At 45.5% G+C, this 24,931-nt stretch overlaps 1 protein-coding gene across 4 annotated transcripts in view; it reads left to right on the forward strand.

Moving 5' to 3' along the window:
- Positions 1-10,528: 10,528 nt before the first annotated feature.
- Positions 10,529-24,931, forward strand: part of MTMR12 (myotubularin related protein 12) — a 65,610-nt gene continuing 51,207 nt past the window's right edge. For 3 of the 4 annotated variants that reach the window (XM_045787192.2, XM_045787193.2, XM_045787194.2), the window contains exon 1: positions 10,529-10,762. In XM_045787192.2, coding sequence (XP_045643148.1) covers positions 10,682-10,762 — 81 coding nt within the window. In that variant the 5' untranslated portion in view covers positions 10,529-10,681. The remainder of the gene's footprint in view (positions 10,763-24,931) is intronic. The other variant, XM_087867949.1, reaches the window with a different exon arrangement.

Here is a 24,931-nt window from a genome sequence, read left to right on the forward strand (position 1 = left end):
ATAATATAGGGACTCCTAGGTGGCTCAGTCAGTTAAACACCTTGCTCTTGACCTCAGCTCAGGTCTTGATCTCAGGGTCATAATTTCAAGCCCCACGTTGGGCTTCATGCTGGGCATGGAGCCTACTTGAAAAAAAAAGAAGAAGAAAGGAAGTAAGAATGATATACCACAGGGCACCTGGTTGGCTCTGTCTGCTTAGCATCCGTCTTCAGCTCAGGTCATGTGATGTGGGATCAAGCCCCACATCAGATTCGTTGCTCAGCAGGGAGCCTGCTTCTTCCTTTTCTCTGCCCCTCCCCCCACTTGTGTGTGCCGTCCGCCTTCCGATGGGGTTATGATCCCCGGTCCTGGGATCGATGGAGCCCCGCATCAGGCTCCCTGCTCGGTGCGGAGTCTGCTTCTCCCTCTGCCTTTCTCCCCCACTTGTGCTCTCTGTCAAATAAATAAATAAAGTATTTTTTTAAAAAAAGAATAATATACCACAACCAAGTGGAGTTTATCTTGGGAATATCTGGTTCACTTTATGAAAATCAATCAACATATGAATTTTACTACAAAAATATAAAATTCCTGTATCCCAGAATAAAACTTAAAGACAAATAACTGGGCTGATTCCACTAAGAAAAGAATTGGACACAGGCATAAAGATTTTTATTATGTTACCTAAATGGTCAAGAACCTAACAAATGGAACAGCCACATAGTGGATCGTTACATACAAAGGTGTAGCTAGGTATTTACTGGCACGCTGAGATGGCCACAAATAACCTCTGTAAAACCCGTATCTGTGAGAGTCCCCCTTTGCAGCACACGCATCTACCTGTGAACACACACGCAGGCTCCGGCTCCAAACCGCTAGCGCGGCTTATCTCCACGCTACGAGATCCTCGAGGACTTTTTCAACAGATGCAGATGATTTGACAGTGAACATGGAAAACTTTGGTAATAAATAATAAGATAAATTTCATTGTGTGAAAGTGTAAATGAGCAATGTACATGAGTGGGCAATTTTTTTTAAACGATTTTATTTATTCGTCAGAGAGAGAGCACAAGCAGGGGGAGCAGCAGGCAGAGCAGGCAGAGGGAGAAGCAGGCTCCCCACTGAGCAAGAAGCCCCATGTGGGACTGGGTCCTAGGACCCTGGGATCATGACCTGAGCCGAAGGCAGAAGAGATGCTTAACTGAGCCACCCAGGCGTCCTCATAATAATTCTTTAAAAAGAAGAAAGTGGTGTAAAAAGTCTTCAATAGCTCCACGTCCCTAAAGATAAATTTCAAAATCCTTCGCCTGGCATTCAGGGGCCCCTACACTGTAGCTCCAGCCTGTCCTTCCAGCCTCATCTTCCACCACTGCCCGTCTTGGAACCAGCGCTGTGACCTCAGGGCAAAGCCCTGGCTCTCACTTCTCCCCAGGGTGCACGTCCTGCTCCCTCTGAGGTCATCCTCATAGGCCCATGTGGGGTGCTCCTTTTCTGACCAAGAGGGACAGAGCCTTTCCTTCGGGGATGGGGGCGGTGTTGCCCTGGCACGCAACGAGACCAGGAGAAAAGTAGAGCAGAGAAACTTCCTTATAAAAATGAATCTGGGGCGCCTGGCTGGCTCCGTCAGTGGAGCCTGCAACTCTTGATCTCACAGCGGGGAGCTCGAGCCCCTTGATGGGTGTAGAGATTACTTAAAAAAGAAAAAGGAAAAAAGGAAAAAGAAATAAAAGGAAAAAAAAAGGGAATCAGTTGCTTCTCTAACATTGTGTGGTTTCAGATTGAGTTCCTCTTAGTATTTTCTCTTCAGCTGATGCTGTCTCACCTGAGGGGGGAGAATGAGCTGACTTCCCTCCCTCTTTCTGGGCCCCCCATTTCAGCGGAGCCACAAAACTTCTTTTCAGATTTCTTAAACCTGTGTAAGATGTTTGCAAAGTCTGCGATTGCCTCGCTTGGTGCTTTACTTGGCTGCCCTTAGGATCTGTTCCAGAGACCAGGTGAATGAATGGTGAATAGACGCCAGTGTTCTGGAGGGGAACAGGGAAATGGCCGACCATTAACAGAGCTCAAGCAGAAAGTGACTCTGTAAAAATACTGAGATGTTTCTTGGCGGCTCAGCCATTTCTATTCCTTACACTCTCTTTTTGCCTTTGGACAAAAAGGATCTCTAAAAAAACAATTTTGATTACATTTTCACCTTGGGACAGATAACTTGTTCAGACCAAAAACAGCAGGCCTTTCAAGACCTCTGTGTTCTTTTACAACTCTACCTGAACAATGAGGCTTTCAGGTTTCCAGTGAGCGGGAATGGGTCAGTCAAGCTCAAAACAGGCTTGACTGCACTTTCAACAAAGATCAAATATCCCAGGGGGGAGGCATGCGCAGCCTGTTTTATTTGAGAAGGTTCTCCTGGCTCCTATGACAGCAATGGCTTCCTTCTTCCCTCTAAGATGATTAGGCTCCGAACACCAGTGGCCTTCCTTCCCCTGTGGAAAAGAGGTGCCCTCCCACCCTTCTTCCAGAATTTCAAACCAGATACAGCCCTGAACAAAACTGGAAAGGGAGAGAAGGTTCTCTCAGTGTCATCTTCCTTCAAAGTAGAGCATAAACAGCCTGGATGTCGGGTCCCTCGATTTTTCCCAACCAGCTCTGGAGCACCAGAAATTGTAAGACCTGGACATAATGCTCTGATCTCAGTTAAAATTCAAGGAGGAATAATACCTTATTTTTATTTTGTGATACGCAGCCTCCACATAGCTAGACAACATGTAAAGCATGGAGTCACGTCAATCTTAATAATTTGAGTTACCAACAAGCTTTTTTTGTTCCTCTTTCCTGGAGATCATGTCTGTATCAGAAGCCAAAAGATCTTGACTTCTATCATCCTGGAATGAGTCAAAGGAAATTTGAAATGGAGAGTCAAAGAAAATAACAGGTTTTTCGGCCTGCTGCTTCCTCCCACCTACTCCAGACACACACACACACACACACACACACACCCTGCCCTGGGCTCCGAGCTGGGGAGAGAGCTAGCCTGGGAGAGAAAGAGCAGAGTGAGAAGCAGGTAGTGTCCCTGCACTTACCCTGCCCCACAGTTACCCCATCACTTAGGGAAACCAAGAGAAGGGAAGAGCTGGCCTGAGCCTGGCACCGCTACAGAGGACTTCGTAGGGCCATGGCCCTGCCGACCATCTCTCCTCCACCGCCTCCAGGCACAGAGGAGTTGAAATTGTGGCATGGACTTTCCAGGCGCTAGAGATCTTGCAAAAGCCCCTTGACTCTTCTGTGTCTCCCAAGGGTTTTGGAAATGATCCAGAGTATTCGGTAGCCCCCAAGTGAGACCCAGAAAGTAATTAGGAAGGAGAGCCAAGGTGTTCCTGGGAGGCTGCCTCACAGAGGGAATGGGCACAGCCATTCACAGAGAGGGCACAAACCCTCCCCAGGGATGAGGACTGAGCTGCAGCTCTGCGGAATCGCCACATCAGCCAGCTGCACACGGGGAGGACCGAGTGATCGCAGGTCCAAGTCTGCACCCTCGGAACCAGGCGCCTTCCCTGCCCAGGAACACACAGGACACCTAATGGGCCTGAGTCAGGGAGAGGGGCCACCCACCCTGCCCCACCCCGGCCCCGCTGGGGCTTTGTGCGTCCTTTAATTCAGGCCAGGGAGTGCGGGAAGACACGCAGAAGGGAGCTCTGGAATGGACTGTGACTGACTTAGAAGACGTGACGTGACAAAGATAAAGCTTAGAAATAACCCGATTACGTTGCCTGTGTTAGAGCCTCTGCCTTAGAATTCATGTTCAGGAAGAAGATTGTGTTACAGAAGTTAAGTCCCAGGGTGGCACGATCAGTGCAATCTCAGGACAGTTGTTTCACTTCTCTGAGCCTGGTGACACCCCCACCCCCACTCCTGAAAGCTAATTTCTCTTCTGGGAGCAGCGCTACAGTCTCCAGGGGTGGCCCAGCCGCGGACACAAGCACAGTTTCTACTGCGTGCTGCCAGGGCTCGGGGACCCAGGGTGCCCAGAGGAGGCCTGGTGAAGGAGGACAGAGAAGGAACGGGTCCAGCCTCCTCCTCCTTTATCATTTTCCTTGATCCCTTGCCCGAGCTGAGGGAACACCCCCACCCGTGCTGTATGTTGGGAAGTAAAGCATTCCTATGAAACCTATTCTAAGCCAAAATGGTTTAAACAAAGAAGCAATTACCGTTTTGTAAAAGCAAAAATTGTCTTCGGATTTTTTTTTCATTAGCAAAAACAGGTACCGATGGAGGTCCTTCATAAACGGAGTGTTGTAACAGGAATTTTGGATAACGGGGCAGACATGCACCGTCCTTGCTCAGCACTTCCTAGATAGTCCTGTAGAGGGCACAGTTTCCTTGTCCCAGAGGCCCCCAGGGTTCAGGAACGCTCTGTTGCTCAGGCAGGTTCTAAAGGCTTTCCATCCATCCGACAGCTCTCTTCAAAGCACCAAGGGTAGCACTGTAGGGAATGCCGAGATGCGCAGGGGGGCCTCTTCTGACTGTGAGAAGCTCCCAGGATAGCTCTAGGAGAGAAGACAAAGGTGAGGAGGCCCTTTTGCTGTGATTCCAAGACATATTCAAGTTCACGGGCCAGTGCAGCATTCAGATACTGGATGCTTAGGGATCCAGAAGAGCTCTAGACTAGTTCCAACAGTCTCTAAGGAAGATGTCAAAGAGGTGGTGACATTGGGGTTAGACCTTGATGGATGGCTTGATTTGGGAACTAATGCCAAGACAAGCAGAGACAGAAAATGACAATGTCTTATAAAAGGCTCTTGCTTTTAAATTGAAATCAAATATATTTTAATTGTTCACTTTAAAATGATTAATTTTATGTCAAGTGACTTTCACCCCAATTTTTAAAAACTACAGGAGATAATTCTGTGTGTGAGTTTGTGTGTAATTTTAAATTAATTTCTTGTTGAGCTAGGTAATAATTCTGATGGCTTAAAATCCAGAGGTATAAAAGAGAATACAGTGAGGGGTGACTGGTGGCACACTTAAGTGTCTGACCCTTGATTTTGGCTCAGGTCATGATTCAGGGTCCTGGATTGAGCCCCACGTCGGGCTCCACACTTATGTGGAGTCTGCTTGAGGATTCTCTCTCTCCCTCTCCCTCTGCCCCTCCCCCTGCTCATGCTTTCTCTCTCTCTCTCTAAAATAAATAAATAAATAAATAAATAAATAAATAAATAAATAAATAAATGTTTTTAAAAAAGAGTATACAGTGAAAACTCTTCTTTCAATCTTTCTTCCAAACACCAAGTTCCCCCTCTAAAAGCAATTGTCATAGTTCCCTTTATATCTATCCAAAGGTGTTCTATACAAATGTAAGGACCTAGGTATATGCTGTCTTTGTTTCTAGTTTTTTATACAAATGGTAGCCTGCTCTGCCTACTGTTCTGCCCCTTGCTTTGATCACTGAATATTCTGTGGTTCTCACACCTAATGTAACAACACTGTAAACACTGTATATTCATTAACTTATTTAATCCTCAGAACAATCCTATGAGGTAGATGCCATTATAATCTTCCTAACCCTCAGTTTAAATATTTTTTAAGTTTATTTATTTAGTAATCTCTACACCCAAGGTGGGGCTCAAACTCATGACCCCAAGATCAAGAGTCTCATGCTCTCCTGACTGAGCCAGCCAGGCTCCTCTATGACCCTCATTTTATAGGGGAGAAAATTGAAACCTAAGAAGATAAATGTTTAATTAAGAGTCACACACCTATTAATTGGGGGAGCCAGGTGCTTGGAAGCAAGCACCTGACCCCAGAATATTTACTTTTAACCAAAACTTTACAACCTCTACTTAAAAATTTTTTCATTCTTTTTTACAGTTGCACGGTATCCCACTCTATGGCTGTTCCATAATTTATTCAATCGATTCCTTTGATGAACATTTAGACTTTTCCAAATAGTTGCTACAATGAGTAGGCTTGGGCACATGGCATTTCACACACGTATGGGTGTATTCATAGGTTGCATATAGACATGTATGTATGAAACTTTATGTTTCAGAAGTGAAATTATTGATACAGTTTTTGAAGGATATTGCAAAGTTGCCCTCCCTCTTGCCCCATCAATTTACCCCATCCTTCCCCTACCCCTTAATGGATGAGAATCTTCGTTTTTCCCATTCTCACTAAAGGCTCACTTCATATTGCAGCATCCAGTTCATGGTTAGGTGCTAGTTATAAAGGACACTCTCGCTGCTCTAGAGAACTTCCGGTCTTATTTATTTATTTATTTATTTATTTATCTCCACCTAGAGCGTGGAGCCCAATGCTGGAAGTGGACTTGCGACCTTGAGATCAAGACTGAACTGAGATCAAGAGTCTGACACTTGGGGCGCCTGGGTGGCTCAGTGGTTAAGCATCTGCCTTCCACTCGGGTTGTGATCCCAGTGTTCTGGGGATCAAGCCCCGCATGGGGCTCCCTGCTCAGCGGGAAGCCTGCTTCTCCCTCTCCCACTTCTCCTGCTTGTGTTCCCTCTCTTGCTGCCTCTCTCTCTGTCAAATAAAAAAATAAAATCTTAAAAAGAAAAAAAAGAGTCTGACACTTAACTGACTGAGCCACCCAGGCGCCCCCCCCCCTTTTTTTTTTTTTACTTCCAGTCTTGTTGGGGGAGGCTGGGAGACAAGTCACAGTGAGCCACTACTAAATCTTTATTTAATGAAAAACGAATCAGGCCATTAACTTGTGTTTGATGAGAATACAGAGCATAGAGTAGGCTCATCAAGACCCCCTACCGTGTGACCATCTTAAGTCGCATGTTTTGTGGGGGAAAAATTACCAGAAAGTCTTTGTTTACAATTTCTGAGTCTCCCTAGCAGGACCTCGTATTGTAGCGCACAAGACTGAGAACAGTCCAAATGCTTCTTAATCCAGATCTATTACTCACCATCCTCGGAGGAAGATTGAAAGAGCCCTGGCTGCAGCAAGAGGCTAAGGAATTTTCTATTTTCAGTGAAAATAGAGGGTGAATGGTCAGATCCAGACCATTTGCTAAAGTTGAAGTTTGGCAAGTGGACATGTGCATTTTAGTCCTTGAATATTATATATATGTAATATAACATAATACATAAAATATGATATACATTCGAACTCTTGCTTCCCCCACGTGGTAATTGCCGCCTGGGCTGCTTTTCATCTAACAACATTTCACTCACTTAGGGGTAAATATTGATTGAATTCCTACTATGTGCCCATACCAGATAAAGATGAATAACATGCACAGATAGGCTGCTTCAAGTGACTCCAAAGAAGAGGAAATGGGAATGTGGCTAGGCTTAACTATCCACCAGAGGAAAACGTTTTCCCCCTATTTCAGAGTATGCTGTAGGTTTCACTTGTCTGTGGGAAGCTCTGCCTTTGGTCTGGCACTTGTTTCTATGTGAGCAAAGATTTGTTACTATTTATAATTCTCCAAGAAAGCTTAGGGCAGCATTAGGAGAAAAGAGTGACTTTAAACTACTGTGTGTAAATTAAAATATTTCAATGTCTAAGGGCTTCCATCTGTGTTTATTAATAGATGGAGAATTATTTGACCTCAGCATGACAGGAATTTTTCAATCAGCTGGGAGAGGCTGTCCCAAGGAGATCTGACCCACACCCTAAAGATTAAGCAAAAATATGCTGATAGCTGGAAAACCTTAAGAGCAAGATGGAAACACGTTAGTTTATTCTCTGTCCTCATTCCCTTACTGCTTCTTAAAGAAAGTGTGGTGTTTTGTTTTGTTTTTTATCTTATGAGGCACCTAACTCAGTCAGTGGAGCATGTGACTCTTATTTTGAGGGTTGTGAGTTTGAACCCCACATTGGGTGTAGATCCTTCTAAAAAAGAAAAGAAAAGAAAAGAAAAAAGGTGTGGGTTTTCATCATTGAGGCTAAACTGCCCCTGGAAACAGCTAGTCTTTCACTCTCTAAAACCTTTCCTCTCTTGCTGGCTATAGTTTCCTGAGGGTATATGAATGCAGTGGCTGTGTCAAGTGTCCAGAATTATCACACTGCAAACCAACTTGAGCATAAATGGATGTTGAAGAGTAGGATAAAGTAATTGTCATAACGCAGGATGGCTTGAAGAGAGGGAAATTTGGTGCCGTCGATTAAAAATAAAAGCTGTTATTTCTAGTCCCAGGACTAGGCTAGAAATTAAAAACAAAAACAAACAAGCAAAAAACAAAACGTCTTTGTTAAATGAAGTCCCACAGCCGGTTATTGGGGGAAGTCACTTTGCTTCTCTTTCTACAGTCTGGGGAAATGGGTGAAATTAAGTCCTGCTTGGTAGGATTGTACCAAGACAGCTGTCCCTCTTTTGTTCTTATTGCTTACTGGGCATCACCTGGATCATCTTTAAGCTTCAGAACAATCCCCAAGAGATTGAGAAAATTATCACTGCCATTGCCATCATCCTACATAAAAACAGAGGCACTGAGAGAAGTACCTTGCTCAAAGACAAAGAGATAATAAAGGGCATAGGCAGGGCCAGCTACACAATTTGAGGAGCTCAGTGCAAAATGGAAATGTGGAGTCCTGGCCAGGGGCAGGGAAGTCAACTCCTATTGCCACGGTGTATGGGCAAACCCCCAAGGGATTAGAACTGTTGTGCGTGGCCACATTTGGTACCTGCATGGTGGTGGGCACCAGGAGCCATGGTACTTCCAGTCTCGAGCAAGGATGGTTGTTTACCTCACCCAGAGACAGAGGAAGGGGTGGGGTGGGGGCTGTGCCTGACCCTAATCATCTCCTAGTCAGTGTCCAGGCACCCATGGGGGTGAGAGGTGGGTGGCAATGGTGGAATGCAAGATTCCCTTCTCACTCCTTCCTAGCAATGAGCTTGCTGCCGCAACAGAGATGGGCAGCAGTCATGGGATTGGCTGGGGGGGTGGGTCAAGGTATCAGGGGAGTGGGCACAAGGGAAGAAGTGGGGAGAGGACGGGAGGCAGGACTGTGTAGGAAATGAGGCTGCAAGACCCCTGGGCTTGCTCCATCGGCCCATCAAACTTCACTTAAAAAAACATAAATTCAAGATAAAATGATTGAGAATTTCAAGGTTGCAACTGCAGAGCATTAAACCTCAAACACTTCTAAGTGCCAGCCCAGTGTGACTGACGGCACTAGTTGCATGTCCAAGAAGCCAACCCTGGCCATAGATACCCAAGGTAACATACTATGGTGGAAAACCATGGAAATTCAAAGTCCTTTGAAAAGTAAGAAAGTAAAAATTTGCCCTGTCATGTCACTTTGAAAGTAAAAACTGCTGTGAAAGAAAGTGATATTTTAGTCTGAACAAATAACTTTGTTCCTCAACACCTCCCTGAAGAGTGTCTTTCTTTATGAAGACCGACTTGGTCTTCTCAAATAGAATTGGCCCCTTTCAATTGCGCTCCTTCCTAATTTGCATAATCACAATGTTAGGAATTGGGGCATTGGAATCAGACAAACCTGGGTTGGAATCCTAGCTCTCTTAGTGACTAGTTGTGAGACCCGGGCAAATTACTTGCATCTATTGTCTCAGCTGAAAACCGGGATAATGCTACTCAACTGTGGCTCCAGGGCCGCCATACTGGATAGGCTTGACGAGGGCAATCTAACTGGAAATGCGGCTACAGGACTTGCCCTGAAACTATGTTTGCAAAAATAAGCACATTCGTTTTCCCTTGGATTTTATGTTTATTTGGAGTGGCTTTGGGAGCGACGCTCATGGAGATGAAGAAGGTAAAAAGCATTAGTCACAGTGCCTGACAGTGAAAAAATTCACTGCAAATATTTATTCGTTTTTTACACTAGACTCACCTTGAGAGTCAGGTCCTGTCTTATTCACTTGTGTCTAACACAATGCTTGGCACCAAATGTGAAAATGAATTTTCTTTGCAATTTTCACTAAAAATGAGGATTTTATCGGTAACTTAGGAAAGTGGATACAGTAAGTCTCTTAGGGCTTTTACTCTTCTGTCAGAACACAAAGAAACAAAAAAAAATAGTGGAAAAATGAGGTCGACGGGTCTTTTATGATCATTCAAACCTATTCCTAAGTCCCTGTTAACAATGATTTGTCTCATCTTTGCCTACATTTAAAGTAATAAACCTGGACGTTATCGATGTGGATCTGGAACTCATACGGCAGATTTGGATACACCACACTTTCGAAAGTTTTAAACCACAACAGCAAGAAAACCACCGCAACAAACCAATGTTCACAACTTAGTGACCCTAGCATCGTTGGACGACAGCGACATTCTTGCTATCCAATAGCCGGGGAGTCCGGAAAGAACGCTCTCTGGATTGGTCAGATGAAACATCTTTCTAGGTTCATTCAAGAAGTAGCTTGGCTTGGGGCTAGGCCGGCAGCGCCTTCTGCCCAATCAGAGAACGGATGAGGCGGGCTTTGCCGGAGTGGAGCCTATCTCCGAAGGCGAATCTCTGCCTGCCGGACCCGCCTGTCGCCAGCGGAGGGGGCGTGGTCTCGGCCGCGGGCTCCCGACTCCCTGGGCCCGCGCGCGGAGTGGGCGGGGCGGGCGGTGTCAGCGGCGGAGCCGGATGCGGGCGTCGCCGCGGCCGCCGCGGCCCTGGGGATGGGCGGAGCCCCAGCCGCCAGTGCCGGTGGCCGCCGCCGCTGCCGATTCCAAGCGGTCGTCTCTGCTCCCGCGCGTCGCTGCTTCCTAGGGCGGCGGTATGCTGGGGAAAGGGGTAGTCGGCGGTGGCGGCGGCACCAAGGCGCCCAAGCCCTCCTTCGTGTCGTACGTGCGCCCTGAGGTGAGGGGGCGCCGCGCTGGCGGGGCGTCGGGCTGGAGCTGCCGGGGCGAGGGGCGCCGGGAGCCCCCTCCCCGCTGCGGGGAGGGCCGCGGGCGCTTCCTGTGCGTGTGCGGGAGGGGAGCCGGGCGTGGTGAGGCCCTCGGAGGCTCTCTGGGATCTCGCGCGGGCTGAGGTGGGGACCTCCGGCGCGGGCAGGCAGGTGCCCGAGCGCCGGGCCCAGTCGCCGGCGACCAGGTGAAGGGGCCCGAGCCGGGAAGGTGCTGCGGCCCGGGCCGCGCCTGCCTATCTTGGCGTGGAGCTGGGGCTCTGGATACCGCGGGAGGGAAAGGGCTGCGCGTTCCGGGCCCCCGTGGGGACCTGCCCAGAGCCCGCCGCCTGGGTGGGTCTGCCCTGCCCTTGGAATTTCTCAGTTGAGTCTTCAGAGCTCGCGTGTCTCGGCTGCCTGCTTCTAACAGTGCTATTTGATGCAGCTGGCTGGATACCGTGCACCGCCTCCCATCAGCAAGCAGTGCAGCTCTCTCCCTTGAGAATTCCCCTCTGTCATTTCTTCCCCCTTTCATTTCACCCCTTCTTGCTTTCCTCCTGGAGTTTTACGGTCAAGTTCATTCATTCATAAAATATTTTTTTTGAGCTCCTACACTGTTCTGAACTCTTTGGATATATATACATCAGTGAACAAAACAAAGATCCCTGCTCTTCTGGCGCGTATTTGACGGAGAACGGAGTAAACAATAAGTAAAATAAATATAAGTAAATTACATGGTTATATTAGGAGGTGATAAGTATCAGGGGAAGAGGAAAGGCACCATTTTCCTCCTTGCCACAGTGGCACTTGAGCAGACCTGAAGGATATTTGGGTCTGAGGAAAGAGTAGTGCTGGTAGAGGGAAGTCTGGAGCGTTGGAGGCGCATCAAGGAAGTCAGCCCTGAAGAAGCCAAGTAGGTAAGGGGAAGAATCATAGGAAACCAGGTTAGAGAGGTTATAGCTTGTAGGCCATGCTGAGGACTTCTTGAGCAATAGTTCCCAATCCAGCTGCCTAATGAGATGCATTCTTACTTTGGATTCCTGAAGGTTTTTCCTGCCCCTCTCCCCAGTACTTTAAGCAGCAGTGTGCAGGAGCACTATAAAACTCATCGTCTTCAGCTGTCTTCCCACCCCTTACAGCAAAGTAGGTGGGCTGTGGATGAGACGTCTTGGTCAGGGACTGCTTCTGTAAGACCACCTGAGGCCTGAAGCCTTTATGCATTCATCTTCAAATTCAGTGTATGTGTTTTCTCTAGTTGAGAATACTCGTGAAATGGGTTTTATTTTTAGTCCTAATTTGAAAATAAAAACCCACTTCCTCCTTAGATGCTTGATAAGGAGTCAGGGTCATCTTGAATTTTCAACAGTCTTCCCTTGTATTGGGGGAAAGTAATGTCGGTTTCTCTTTGTGTCTTTTTTGATTGAGCCCTTGCTGAAATACAACTGATCTTTAACCTTTCCTGTTCAGTGAGATTAAACTACAAATGGAAAGGCTTCTGAAATGTGGCCAGAGTTCAAGAATGTTCAGATTTTTCATCTACCAAGTGCACATGTTGTAATTAGACATGTTTTCCCTCTTTACCCACAGTGCCTGATACATTTCCTTTGAGGGATAATTAGGGAAGGGGAGTGGTTCAGTCCCAAAATGGTGACATTTTTTGGATCCCTATAGTTGGCAGTTTTTGTTTTCTTTCGATGAAATAGTGCTGTGTAGACACTGTTTCTTTGTTGTAATCTGTCTCTAAAAATATTTTATAAGGGAGGGAAGGGCTCTGACCTAAATTGCTTACAGTTTTTAAAAGATAAGGTATGAGGGGGTGAGAAAGCAATTTGTTTTTAAGTGTATAACTTTTGCTAGATATCATATTATTGGAAATTGACATGAGCAGCTTTGAGGCGTAGCTTATGTACCTCTGAGAATACCGAGTCTGGTAATCTCTTGGCTCATTCAGGAGGAGGAGTCCCTCAGAACACTTTTCTGGACTGTCATTCTGTTTCTACTCCTTTCCTTCATATTGCTTTCATCTTTACTGCATTTGGTGTTTTGTCTTCCTATCACTTCTCTGTATGCGCTTTGCTTTTGTTAGCTGGGAAATCGCAGGTTTCACAGGCACCTCTCTGCTGGGTCACTGAGGTGCCAGAACAGTCTTCATGCTGTATGATGTAGTGATACCTGTGCCTGGTGATGAGCTTGTTCTTGGCCAATCAGATCTTGGAAGGCTCAGCAGTGGGTTTCTTCAGTATGCCAGAGTCTGTCAAGAGTCATTACTTTGTGTTAAAAACAGTAGTGCTCTACTGGATAAACTAGTTGAAGACGATGCTTTTAAATATGATAGCTTATTTTTTGGGGGGATTAGAGAGGATTGACGTCTGTCCTTGATTCTGAGTCAGTGAATGTGAACGTTAAAATCCTGAACTGTAGTTTAGGACCTTGGGTCATGTTTTGTGAACTCTGTCCAGAGGGTTACAAATCAGTAGAGCTTGTAAGGGAGAAGCCAGTGGCTCTGGAAATTGAAGTGAATGGGAGGGAGAGAGCTGGATCATTCTTGGTGGTACCAGATGGCTGGTACCTAGAAACATCTCAGCATCACCACCCCAGCTTAGTCCCAGGCAAACAGTGCAACGGACATTGTGCCTCTGTGCAAGCGAACCACTGGGTGCCCCTTCAAGGAATAGTTGGGAAGCCAGATCCATTTTTCTTGCTAAATAAAACACCTGTTTGAATTATTATTTCAGAAGCTATAAGTGTTCATTGTAGAAAAATAAGAAAATATAGATTTGCAAAGAATTTTTTAAAGAAAAATTACAAGCAACTCAGTGTACCCCGTCAGACGTGTATAGGTGTATGCATATTTTTTCTAAAATGGTTTTAATATTGCTCATATTATTTTGTAATCTGCCTTTTCACCGGAAATCTATATTGTAAATGTCTTTCCATGTCTGTTGTTAATCTATAGTGTCATTTTAAATTAGACCCGTTTTCCACAACAGAAACACACACTGTGATGGGGAGGTGTTAGATAGCACAAAGAGCCAAAGAAAGCAGTGTAATTTTTTTTTTTTGAAAGGATTTTATTTATTTTGAGAGAAAGAGGGAGTGCGTGCATGCAAGTGAGAGAATGGGGCGCTGGGCAGAGGGAGAGAGAATCTCAAGAAGACTGCACGCCCAGGTGGAGCCTGACATGGGGCTTGATCTCATGACCTCAAGATCATGACCCATGCTGAAATCAAGAGTCAGCACTTAACTGGCTGAGCCACCCAGGTCCCCATGATTTTTTTTTTTTTAAGTTTATTTATAATCTCTACACCCAATGTGGGGTTCGAGCTCGAGATCAAGAGTCGCATGCTCTACCAAGGGAGCCAGCCAGGCGCCCCATATTTGTAGATTTTTAGATTTGGGAGAGAATTTAAAGATAATCTTTTCCACCACTGTACTCTTCCTCTGTAATGCAGATATGGAAATGAGGCCCGGCAAGGTTAAATGTCCTGCCCAGCACCACAGAAGTATTGCAGTCCAGAGATAAGAACTGTCTCCTGGAGCTAGCAGTGCCTGTGGCTAAGCCAGACCCACAGGAGCTTAGGAAAGGTTTTTATGTAGACGTGGGAAGGAAAAGCAAGAAGAGAAAAGAAGATTGAGGAAGGGTCAAAACAAAAATCCAGATTAAGAACCATTTTTTTCTTTTCATTTATCCCTCAGGGAAAAGAATGTGTTTGATTGCCTAATTTTCATTTAAGGCCATATCTTGTCATGGAAAGAAGTGAACCGATCTACGATCTTGTGTTTTTTCAAGAGATAATAGCTGGAGGTATTTATCAAAATAGTGCAGTGAATAATTACTAATATTTATTAGGCACTTCTGTGTCCCAGGAACTGTGCTTATCTCATTTCATCCTTTCAACTGTCATATGCAGTGGATACTATTACTTCCTTTTGTGTGTTTAGATGTGGAGAGACCCAGTGAAGTTAGTACCTTGCTTGGGGTCACAGCTGGCAAGATGTGGTGCCAGGATTTAAACTCGAGCAGTCTCGCTCCAGGGCTTTTCTTCCATCCTTACATTTATGAATGCAGGTAGTATTATTAGTGAAACATGCCTGTAGTCATGGCTGGCATTCACACGCTAAAGTGCTTTCTCATTGGTGGTCTCTAGTAGCAGTTTGCTTCTTGGCTTTTGTTAGCTTCTCTACCAGGTAACTGTGAGTGGATACAGGGCCCCTTGGAGATACAGCTAATTCATTCAGCAGATATTTACTTAGCACCTGCTAGTACCAGGCACTATTTTAGATGTTGGGGCTACAAAGCAGATGAAATGATTGAGATGATTTTTTGGTGGAACACTACTGTGTTGGACTACTAACTCTGATGACTTAGATGGATCCATGACTAGAAGACATTGGCTTATCCTAAAACAGACTTCCTTGCTCAGTCCTAGCAATAAAAAATACCTTTAAAAGCAAACTCTAGATCCATCACTTTTCTTTTTTAAAGACTCTAACTTTTTTCCATTCCAAACTAATTTTTGATGGCAGAATTTTCTCCTGGAGCTTAGAGGTCATTGACAGTGATTCAAAGGACATCAAAAGTTCTTCCTAAAATGATCACTTTCTTAGCTCTGGCTTTAGCCTGATGATCTCTCCAAAGCTTCTGCTTTTTCTCTCCTGCATGTGCTTCCTGCGGCATCTCCCTGGATCCTCTCCAATACCACTCAACTTCTGCAGATGGAGCATCAGAAGATGTCATGAGGCTATGTCAAGAGACATTTCCTGCAGCCTGATCAAACAGCTGCCATACAAACATCCTCTGTCTTAGAACCCAATGCTCTTCTGCACCCTACTTCCCTCTCTGATGTTAAAACTAGGGCTGCCATCAAATTTTTAGGCTGAGGACAACCCATACTTAGAAATTTAAAGTTCTAGATTTTTCACTGAACACCTTCAACAGGATGTTTGATGTTCTTGGAATACTTCCACTTAAACCACCCTGTGTGACAGTGTTCTTTAGTGAGAATTGGATTTTCAGGGGCCAAAGCTTTAAAAAAATTTTTTTTATTTCTAATTTTCTTTATTTGGGGGGGGTAAAGGGAGAGGGAGAGAGAATCCCAAGCAGGCTCCATGCCCAGCGAGACTTGATCTCACGACCCTGAGATCATGACCTGAGCCAAAAATCAAGAGTCCGTTGCTTAACCAACTGAGCCACCCAGGCGCCCCAATCAAAGCTTTTCTTTTTAAGATTGATTTATTTATTTTAGAGAGAGAAAGAGAGAGTGCGCCTGCGTGGGTGGGGAGGGGCAGAGGGAGAGAGAAACCCAAGTTGACTCCCCGCTGAGTGGGGAGCCCAATGCAGGGCTGGATCCCACAACCCCCAGATCACAATGCAAGCCAAAACCAAGAGTTGAACGCCCACCCGGCTGTGCCACCCAGGTGCCCCCAAAGCTTCTTTTTAATCACCTTTAAAGATGTATACTTATTTTTATGATAAAGGCAATATTTTTTTTTAAAGATTTTATTTATTTATTTGACAGAGGTAGAGACAGCTAGCGAGAGAGGGAACACAAGCAGGGGGAGTGGGAGAGGAAGAAGCAGGCTCATAGCGGAGGAGCCTGATGTGGGGCTCGATCCCATAACGCCGGGATCACGCCCTGAGCCGAAGGCAGACGCTTAACTGCTGTGCCACCCAGGCGCCCCATGATAAAGGCAATATTAAGAAAAAAGACAATATAGCAAAGTTATAAACATCAGAAGTTAGAAAAATAAAATTACCATCAGTTATGCTACCTTAACCAAAGCAATTAGTTCCATTGTTTAGTATGTTCTTGCTTTGTCTGTGTGTGTATCTCATACGGTTGCAAGCATAATATATGTAAAGATGTATAACCTGCATGTGGTTGTCACGTTCGAAGGTAGTACTGCTGACCCATCCCAGGAGAGCATGCACTTTGAGTTGTTTTTCCAGCAGGAAACCACCCTTAGTGTCTTAAAAGTTAAGCTTGTGACTTCTGATGTGTTTTTAGGAGTCAACAAGAACAGTAGGTTTGCAGTTTAATGAATCATTTAAAATAAACCTCTTGAGATAGGTTGGGAGGTAGAATTGAACTGGAATAATTCTTATAACTGCTAATCTTTTGTTGCTCTGGGAGGGTGAAGAGGGAAGGTAAAAATGGAGAGGGACTCGGGTAGAGTGAAGCTACTCAAGAGCTGGAAGGACCCCAGGGCCTTCTCCTTTCCTTAGTCCCCTCTTCGTCCCTCCAGGGCCACAACTCTAGGGAGAGCAAACAACCACTGGTCATGGCTGTGAGTGAGGCTGGTCCTTTAAGCCTTGGTTGTATTTTTACCTGGAAAATGAGAATAATAATATTATCTGATAGGTAGATGTGAACATGTATGCATATTAAATGTGATTATGCAGATCCTTAGCAGAGTACCTGGCACATGCTTAGGCTTCAGTAGATGTGGGCTACTGTTGTAATTATTCAGAAGTTGTGGGTCAGGGCCACTTGGATGGTTTCAGAAAGTGCTTAATCATTAATCTTAGAATACAGAAATCTTTCCCAGCTAAGGTATTAACGAAGTGGAGTATTTAGTTGTTGTGGTTGTTGCCATGGTATCATGCCAGGAAAGTTCACTGTGTGGTAACTCGATCTTAGAGTATTTTTCACTATCTCTGAAAGTTTCTTTTCCTCTTTTCTTTGTTCCTTTATACATTTAAGAATGATTTGATTATATTTAAAATTCCAACCTAATGAGAACACTTACTAGTTGACTTTTTTCATTGTTAACATTTGGCCTTTGACATTTTGCTAGTTTCATTCTGTGGACCCATTTTCCCTCTTCCCTCTTTTTTTTTTTTTTTTTTAAAGTAACCTCTGCTGCCAACATGGGACTTGAACTCACAACCCTGAGATCAAGAGTTGCAGGCTCTATCAACTGAGCCAGTTAGCTACCCGCATCGTCCTTCATTTCTAATGACTCTATCGTAGGCCAGTTTTGTCCATTTATCATATCTGTTCATTGATTTACTTAAGATATGAGTAAGTAAAATCAAATTACTTCTGGGACTGGTAACTTTTTATCTATTTCAAAGGCACTTGCAAGACCATGCTGTTTCAATTTCATATGTAAATACTTTTCCTAAAATAATATCATAACTTTTTGCTCTTGTGCCCCTGTCCTTCATCATTCCCTATAGACATGACTAGGGGGCAGCCTTTGGAGGTGGCATCTGAGCCCTCAGTTGATTGCTTTTTGGGAAGGGAGGGTCTTCAGCCACAAGAAAAGCAGGACTTGTGTATGGAAACCCTGGTCATGGTGGTGAAATATTTTGAAGTTTACCTCCACCCCCCCCTTTTTTTAAGATTTTATTTTTAAGTAATCTGTACACCCAACGTGGGGCTCCAGCTCACAACCCCCAGATCAAGAGTCACACGCTCTATCAACTGAGCCAGCCAGATACCCCAGTCTACCTTTCCCTATGACAGATCGCCACCCCCTATTTCAGACGATGGTCCTGAGCTGCTGGGCTTTTTGCTTTTCTTGCTAAGAGAGTTTTAAAATTCCTGAGGGTACCTTAAAGGGAGTGAGCCCAGTTTTTGGATGAAAAATCTCACTGTGTTCCTACCTTTTCTCTAAACATAAAATTGAATTCCTTTTTTGCTTTAATCTCTCAAGAGCTACTTCCCAGTGTGATTTACCTCTCATAGAGTTTTTTTCCTCAACTAACAGTGGGTGACCATCTTCCTTGCAGGCTTGTTTTGAACATGAGAAGAGATAACCACGTTGCCCCAGCTCAGGACCTGACATGTAGTGGATTCTCAACAACTGCTAGATGCTGTTATTATTAATAGTAGCTTGAATTGGGAGATGTATTGATTGTGGACCTACCATTTGCTCTGTGTTAGAATTAGGAATGCGAAAAAACAGTTTGTGCTCTCAGGAGGCTCACATTCAGTTAGACAGCACGTCAACAGATGGCCCTAATGCACAGAGGTGGGTGCTGCCTGTTTATGGAGGAGGAGTGCACAGAAGGCCCACTGCACAACCTGCGGCCGCATCTGGCATCATCTGAAGGCCGTGTAGGACTTGGAAAGGGCAGTGTGAGAGTGGGTGCTAGTGTGAGGAGGAGGGGCACGAGGTAGTGGGCAGGCAACAGAAACAGCTCGAAAGGCGCATAGGCATGTTGGGACCAGGTGGTCGGAGCATCTGTCTCAAACCTTATATAAGGCGTGGTGGGGGATGCAAGTGAGCTAAGTCCTGAAAAGTAGGATCCAAGGGGGTGCTGCTAGGACATGCAGGATTGTTTTCTGCTTTCTGTGATTGCTGCTTTGCCGTTAAGTCAGTCTGGCCCTTTGTGAGGCTGCAGGCACCTGCTCATTTGCCCCTGGTTCCTCTTGCTCCAAGGCCATGGAGAAGCTCCTGCTCTGAAGCTTTTAGCTCCTTGCCAGCTATTCAGCTGACTTAGTATTTACACAGCAGTTTGGGGTGGTGGGGGGGGTGGCTGGTGCACAGACAGCAACGCCATGTGTTTTTGCAGCCGCCGTTAGTCACATCAGTTAGCTGAGATTATGAGATTCCGACAACCCTGTAATTGCCACCTGCTGCCTTTCTCCGGCACTCGTGCACATTCCAGTGCTGCCCTCTTTACTTGCAGCGTAATGTGCTTGTTAAGAGCATGGCTTTGGAATTCAAGCTTTGCTACTTGCTGCATGGATTTGTTCTGGCTGTTTAACTTCTCTGAGCCTCAGTTTCTCATCTATGAAATGGCAATAAAAATAATAGTATCTAGCTCCTAAGATTGTTGTTAGTCTTTTTTCTTTTTTTTTTTTTTAAGATTTTATTTATTTGTTTGACAGAGAAAGCACAAGCAGGGAGAGCAGCAGGGAGAGGGAGAAGCAGGGGTCCCTGCTTGGGGCTTGATCCCAGGACCCCGGGATCATTACCTAAGCTGAAGGCAGACACTTAATCGACTGAGCCACCCAGGCACTCCTGTTGTTAGTCTTGAGGCAATCCAGAGAAGTTGTTAACACAGTCCCCAACATGTAGCAAAAACTTATTAAATGTTCATTGTGGTCGTTATTACTCTTTACCCCAGAATCTGCAGCTGTGTGTGTGCATGTGTGTTGTTCGGCCCACCAGTGCATGTCCCCATAGTGGCAAGATTTCCTCCATTCCCTTCTAGCATTGTTCTTCCCGGGTTCTCAGCTCGGTTCGTTCTTTCTTTCTTTCTTTCTTTCTTTCTTTCTTTCTTTCTTTTTTCTTTCTTTCTCTTTCTAAGATTTTTTTTATTTGTCAGAGAGATAAAGCATAAGCAGGGGGGGCAACAGGCAGTGGGAGAAGCAGGCTCCCCACTGAGCAAGGAGCCCAGTGTGGGACTCTATCCAGGACCCTGGGATCGTGACCTGAGCCGAAGGCAGATGCTTAACCGACTGAGCTACCCAGGCGTCCCGACGCTTCCTTCCTTTTAAGTTAGCCTTCCCAGCTGCTGCCAATGGCCCCTTCGTTCCCCAGCTAGTCGCAGTTTCTAGGATTCCCTTAGGGGTGGCCTCTTTGCCTGCCTGTCTTTATTTCTGTTTATTCTGCCTTGCCTGCTAGCATGTCCTCGTGTGCTAGGAACCACAGACCACAACTGCTTAGCTGGTCTTTCCCTCTACTCGAGTCACCCTGCGCACCACAGCCAGGTTCCTGCTGGATGCAGCCTTCGTGTGTCATTTTCCTGTGTAAGAGTTCTCCTGTCCACCTGCCTCCTCCCCAAATCTTAACACCTTTTCTGGACTCACTGCAGATTCCTCTCTTCTTCTGGTTTGTTAAAAGAGTGTTAGCTTGCATTTGGGAGGCCAGGGCTCTGCTCATTTCTGTGACTTTGAGGGAGCCCCCTTTAGCTCTTTGGCTCTCGTTTCTGATTCATAGAGTTGGCTTATTTGAGTGCTTTTAAACCTGTTTGCACAAAGGGGCATCTGAGTGGTGCAGTTGGTTAAGTGTTGGACTGTTGGTTTCGGCTCTGGTCATGATCTCAGGGTCGTGGGGTTGGGCCCTGAGTGGAGCCCTGCATCATGGAGTCTGCTTGAGATTCTCTCTCCCTCTGCCCCACCTTCACTCATGAATATGCGCTCTCTCTCTCAAATCTTTTTTTTTTAAAGATTTTATTTATTCATTTGAGATAGAGCACAAACAGGGGGCTGAGGGAGAGGGAGAAGCCAGGACCCCAGGATCTGACCTGAGCCAAAGGCAAAGGCTTAACTGACTGAACCACATAGGTGCCCCTCAAATAAATAAACCTTTAAAAAAAACCCAAAAAATCTAATTTGCACAAGGAAATTCTTTTCTTTTTAAACACTGTGTTTCTTCGAGGAACTTTTTCAAAATACACTGTCCTAAGTCCTGCTTTAGAGATTCAGATATGTCTTAGGGGCAGGTAAGGGTGTGTGTGTGGGGAGGTGGGCACCTGCTGCAGGAATCTGCATTTTTTTCTGGTGACTATGATCTCTTCCCTCATCCCCTGTTGAGAACCACTATTTTACATGCAGTCATGGAGGAAACCCAAATAGAGAAAGAAAAGTGAGTGAGAAGTATAGTGGGAAAAGCACCTGGCCAGGGAGCGCTTCAGAAGGCCAGAGCCATGTTAGCCTCTGTGTGCTCGCTGGTCTTTCCTAACTGGCATTCTCCCTCTCTTTTTGTACATGGTATAGACTGTCTGTAGCTCTAGGTTCTTGTTTGCTGCAGTTGAGCATCTGTTCTCTACTGATGTATAATTGCTCCCCATCTGCGGGTCTTCTTTCTCCAACAGAACTGTAAATTCCTTGAGGGCAGGGCTGTAGTGCTGTTGATCGTGGCCTTGTGGTGGTCAGGGTGGCTTCAGAGAAGACTGTGGCCATTCCAGAAGGGGGCCTCAGAAGGTCGCTGGTGGGAGCATCATTCCGAGGCCCTTTTTTATTTCTCCTGGAGAGTGATTTGGATGGTTGAGGTGGAGAGCCGTGGTAGGCCTTTAGTGTGGTTGCTGACTCTGTTCTTGGTCTTTATGCCCCAACAGTCATCTGTTAAAGTGATTCTTGTCAAGAAGCATGAATGAGTAATACTTTCACTGCCATTCAATAAATGATGAGCTGTCAAACCAGACTGAGGGATTTGAGTCTTAGTGAGCAGTTACTTTCTTCCTTAAAAAAAAAAAAAATCTGGGATAAGGGAAAAAAGCAATTTAAATGGGAAAGAGGATTTAGAATGGGCACAAACAGGGAGAGTGGGAAAGGAAGAAGCAGGCTCCCAGCGGAGCAGGGAGCCCAATGCAGGGCTTGATCCCAGAACCCTGGGATCACACCCTGAGCCGAAGGCAGACCCTTAACAACTGAGCGACCCAGACGCCCCCGAATTGTGCACTTTAAATAGGTGACCTGTAAAGTATATGAATTTGTCTTTCTGGTGTTTGTTTGTTTGTTTTTTAAAGTAAGCTCTATGCCCAACGTGAGATCAAGAGTCCAGTGCTTTACTGACTAGCCAGCCAGGTGCCCCTGAATTATGTCTTAGTACAACTTTTACAAAAACAAAGTAAAAACCAAAAGTACTGAACTTTTGTTTTAAACTTTCTCAGGTTGAGAAAACTCCTGAGAAAAAGTTCTGGCTTTATCACCTATTTAGCTGTATGAGCCCAGGCACATGATTTAACCTCTTGGAGCTTCATTGGCCTTATCTGTAAAGTGGGGATGAGAATACTTTACAGGCTCATTACACAGGGTGTATGAAAGTGGACATATTAAAATCTCCAACAGTTTATATATTTATGTGTTTAAGTTAGACCTGTATTTTTGTGGATAATAGATGTGCTTTTTTTTTAAGATTTATTATTTATTTGAGAAAGAATACAAGTGAGAGAGCGCAAGCAGGGGGAGAAGCAGACTCCCCGCTGAGCAGGGAGCCCCACGTGGGGCTCTATCCCAGGACCCTGGGATCATGACTTAAGCCAAAGGCAGACGCTTAAACGACTGAGCCACCCAGGCGCCCCATGGATAATAGATGCTTAGTCTGAAATGTTTTTGAGAGCTCCCAACTAGCTGTATGCAATGAACACTTTTAAGGCTGAGAACTGATTTGCATGATGAGTAAATAGCAGAGTCCTCAAAGACCAGATACCGGAACGGCTCAGTCTATGGTCTCTTACTTTGAGTCCAGACAGAGATTGTCAGTTCGCCTCTTACTGCATGTCTGCTTCCCTGGCTTCTGTTTTCTTGTCAGAGTAATTGTTGTTTGTACGCCAAAGACAGTGTATAGTTAGTGGAGTGGAGCTGTGGTTAGCAGGAAAGCTGTTACCTGGTCATGCTTTCACAGGGGAATGAGCCTGCTAGTCAGGCTGGCTCCAAAGTGAGTGAAGCCCTCTGGCCAGGAGCGGGGAACCAACAGCCCTGGGAATCAGCTCCAGGAAACAAATCCTGTCTTGATTTCTAGCTTCTTAGAACTGAACTATGGGTATATTGATTTAGCTTCTAGGGTGTATCTTCAGTGGCAGGGCTTCCGATTCAAAGTCTGGCTTTGAGCATGCGCCTGCCCCACTGATGGGGCTAGATTATGTCTCACAAAGCCAGTGAGATGTGCGACGAGAGTTCAGTAGTATTTGGCACTAATCATATACCTAGGTAGTATTTTTCATAGAGCTGTTTTTTAAAAATCTGCCAAGAACTCTGCTTAGAATTAAAGAATATTACCAGGATCAAGAATTATTTGTCTCTTTGTATATTTTTGTATATGCATTCTTTCAGTAGACTTTTATTGACAGATTACTATCTGAGGCTAAAAAATACAGAACAGAGGAGCGTGGGGGAAGGGAGGGAAAAATGAAACAAGACGAGATCAGAGACGGAGACAAAACATAAGAGACTCTTAATCATAGGAAACTGAGGGTTGCTGGAGGGGAGATGGGCATAGGGTGGGGTAACTGGGTGATGGGCATTAAGGAGGGCACATGATGTAATGAGCACTGGGTGTTATATGGAACTCATGAATCACTGAACTTTACCTCTGAAACTAGTAATACACTATATGTTAAATAATTGAATTTAAATACAAAATTAAAATTAAAAAAAATATATACAGGTGTGGCCTCAGCCCCCAGTTTATGTCACTGGTTGGAGAGGCAGACGAAGTGAAAGATTGTTGTGATACAGGAGGGAGGGTGGATCAGAGAGAGAGCTTCACAGAGGTCTTGAACTGTGTGGACAGTGGATTGACGGGCCCAGTGGTTGCTCTGGGGGCTAGATGGTGGCAGTGTGGCTGTGGTCATGGTAGTGTGCAAGGTGAGAGGTGATGGTGGCCGAAAGTAAGAGTGGCAATGGGGATGGGCAGATGTGCACGGATTCTGGAGCTATTAATAAAGCCGAGCAGATAGGACATGCGGGGCAGGGAGTAGTAAAGAATGACTCCTGGGTGAAGGGAGGTGGGCGGGTGAAATGGGTAATGGGGATTAAGGAGGGCACTTGTGATGAACACTGGGTGTTGTGTGGAAGTGTAGAATCACTGTATTGTGCACCTGAAACTAATATTATTACACTGCATGTTAACTAATTGGAATTGAAATAAAAACTTAGGAAAGGAAGGGAGGGAGGAAGGAAGACTGACTTCTGGGTGTTTGCTGGTGGGGCTGACCATCAAGTGAGAGCCCAGAGGAGGATGAACAGGTTTGGTGGGGAGCAGGGGAGTGATGAGCTGATTTTGAAATGTGAATTTGGAGGATGTTAGGAACATTCCAGTGCAGGTGGCCAGGAGGCTGTTTGGGCGTCTGGGCCTGGAGCTCTGAATAGAGATCTGGAGTGACAAGCCATTTGGGGCTCATCCTCTACATTGCTGGAAGTGCCGTGAGTGGGAGAGCTCGACCAGGGAACACAGGTCTCGTGAGGAGGGAAGAGGACCCTGCCCGAAGAGGAGACTTGCAGAAGAGCAGCCGGAGAGTGGTTGTTTGGCCTGGGACTCATTTCTGCTAATTTCCACGTCTCAGTATAAATGACACTTCCTGAGGGTAGCAGTCTTCTCTGACCCTCTCTCAATGTGGTTAGATGTTCCCGCTGTGTTCCCATTAGGCCTGTGGCCTCTCCTTCTCCAAGCGCAGCACCTCACACATGTCTTTATTACAGCTTGTACTGTGGTCGACTCCTGTGTGCTCCGGGAAGACAGAG

Source organism: Ursus americanus, chromosome 15 (assembly GCF_024610735.1).
Source record: "Ursus americanus isolate L20-20 chromosome 15, mUrsAme1.1.p, whole genome shotgun sequence".
Classification (NCBI taxonomy): domain Eukaryota; kingdom Metazoa; phylum Chordata; class Mammalia; order Carnivora; family Ursidae; genus Ursus; species Ursus americanus.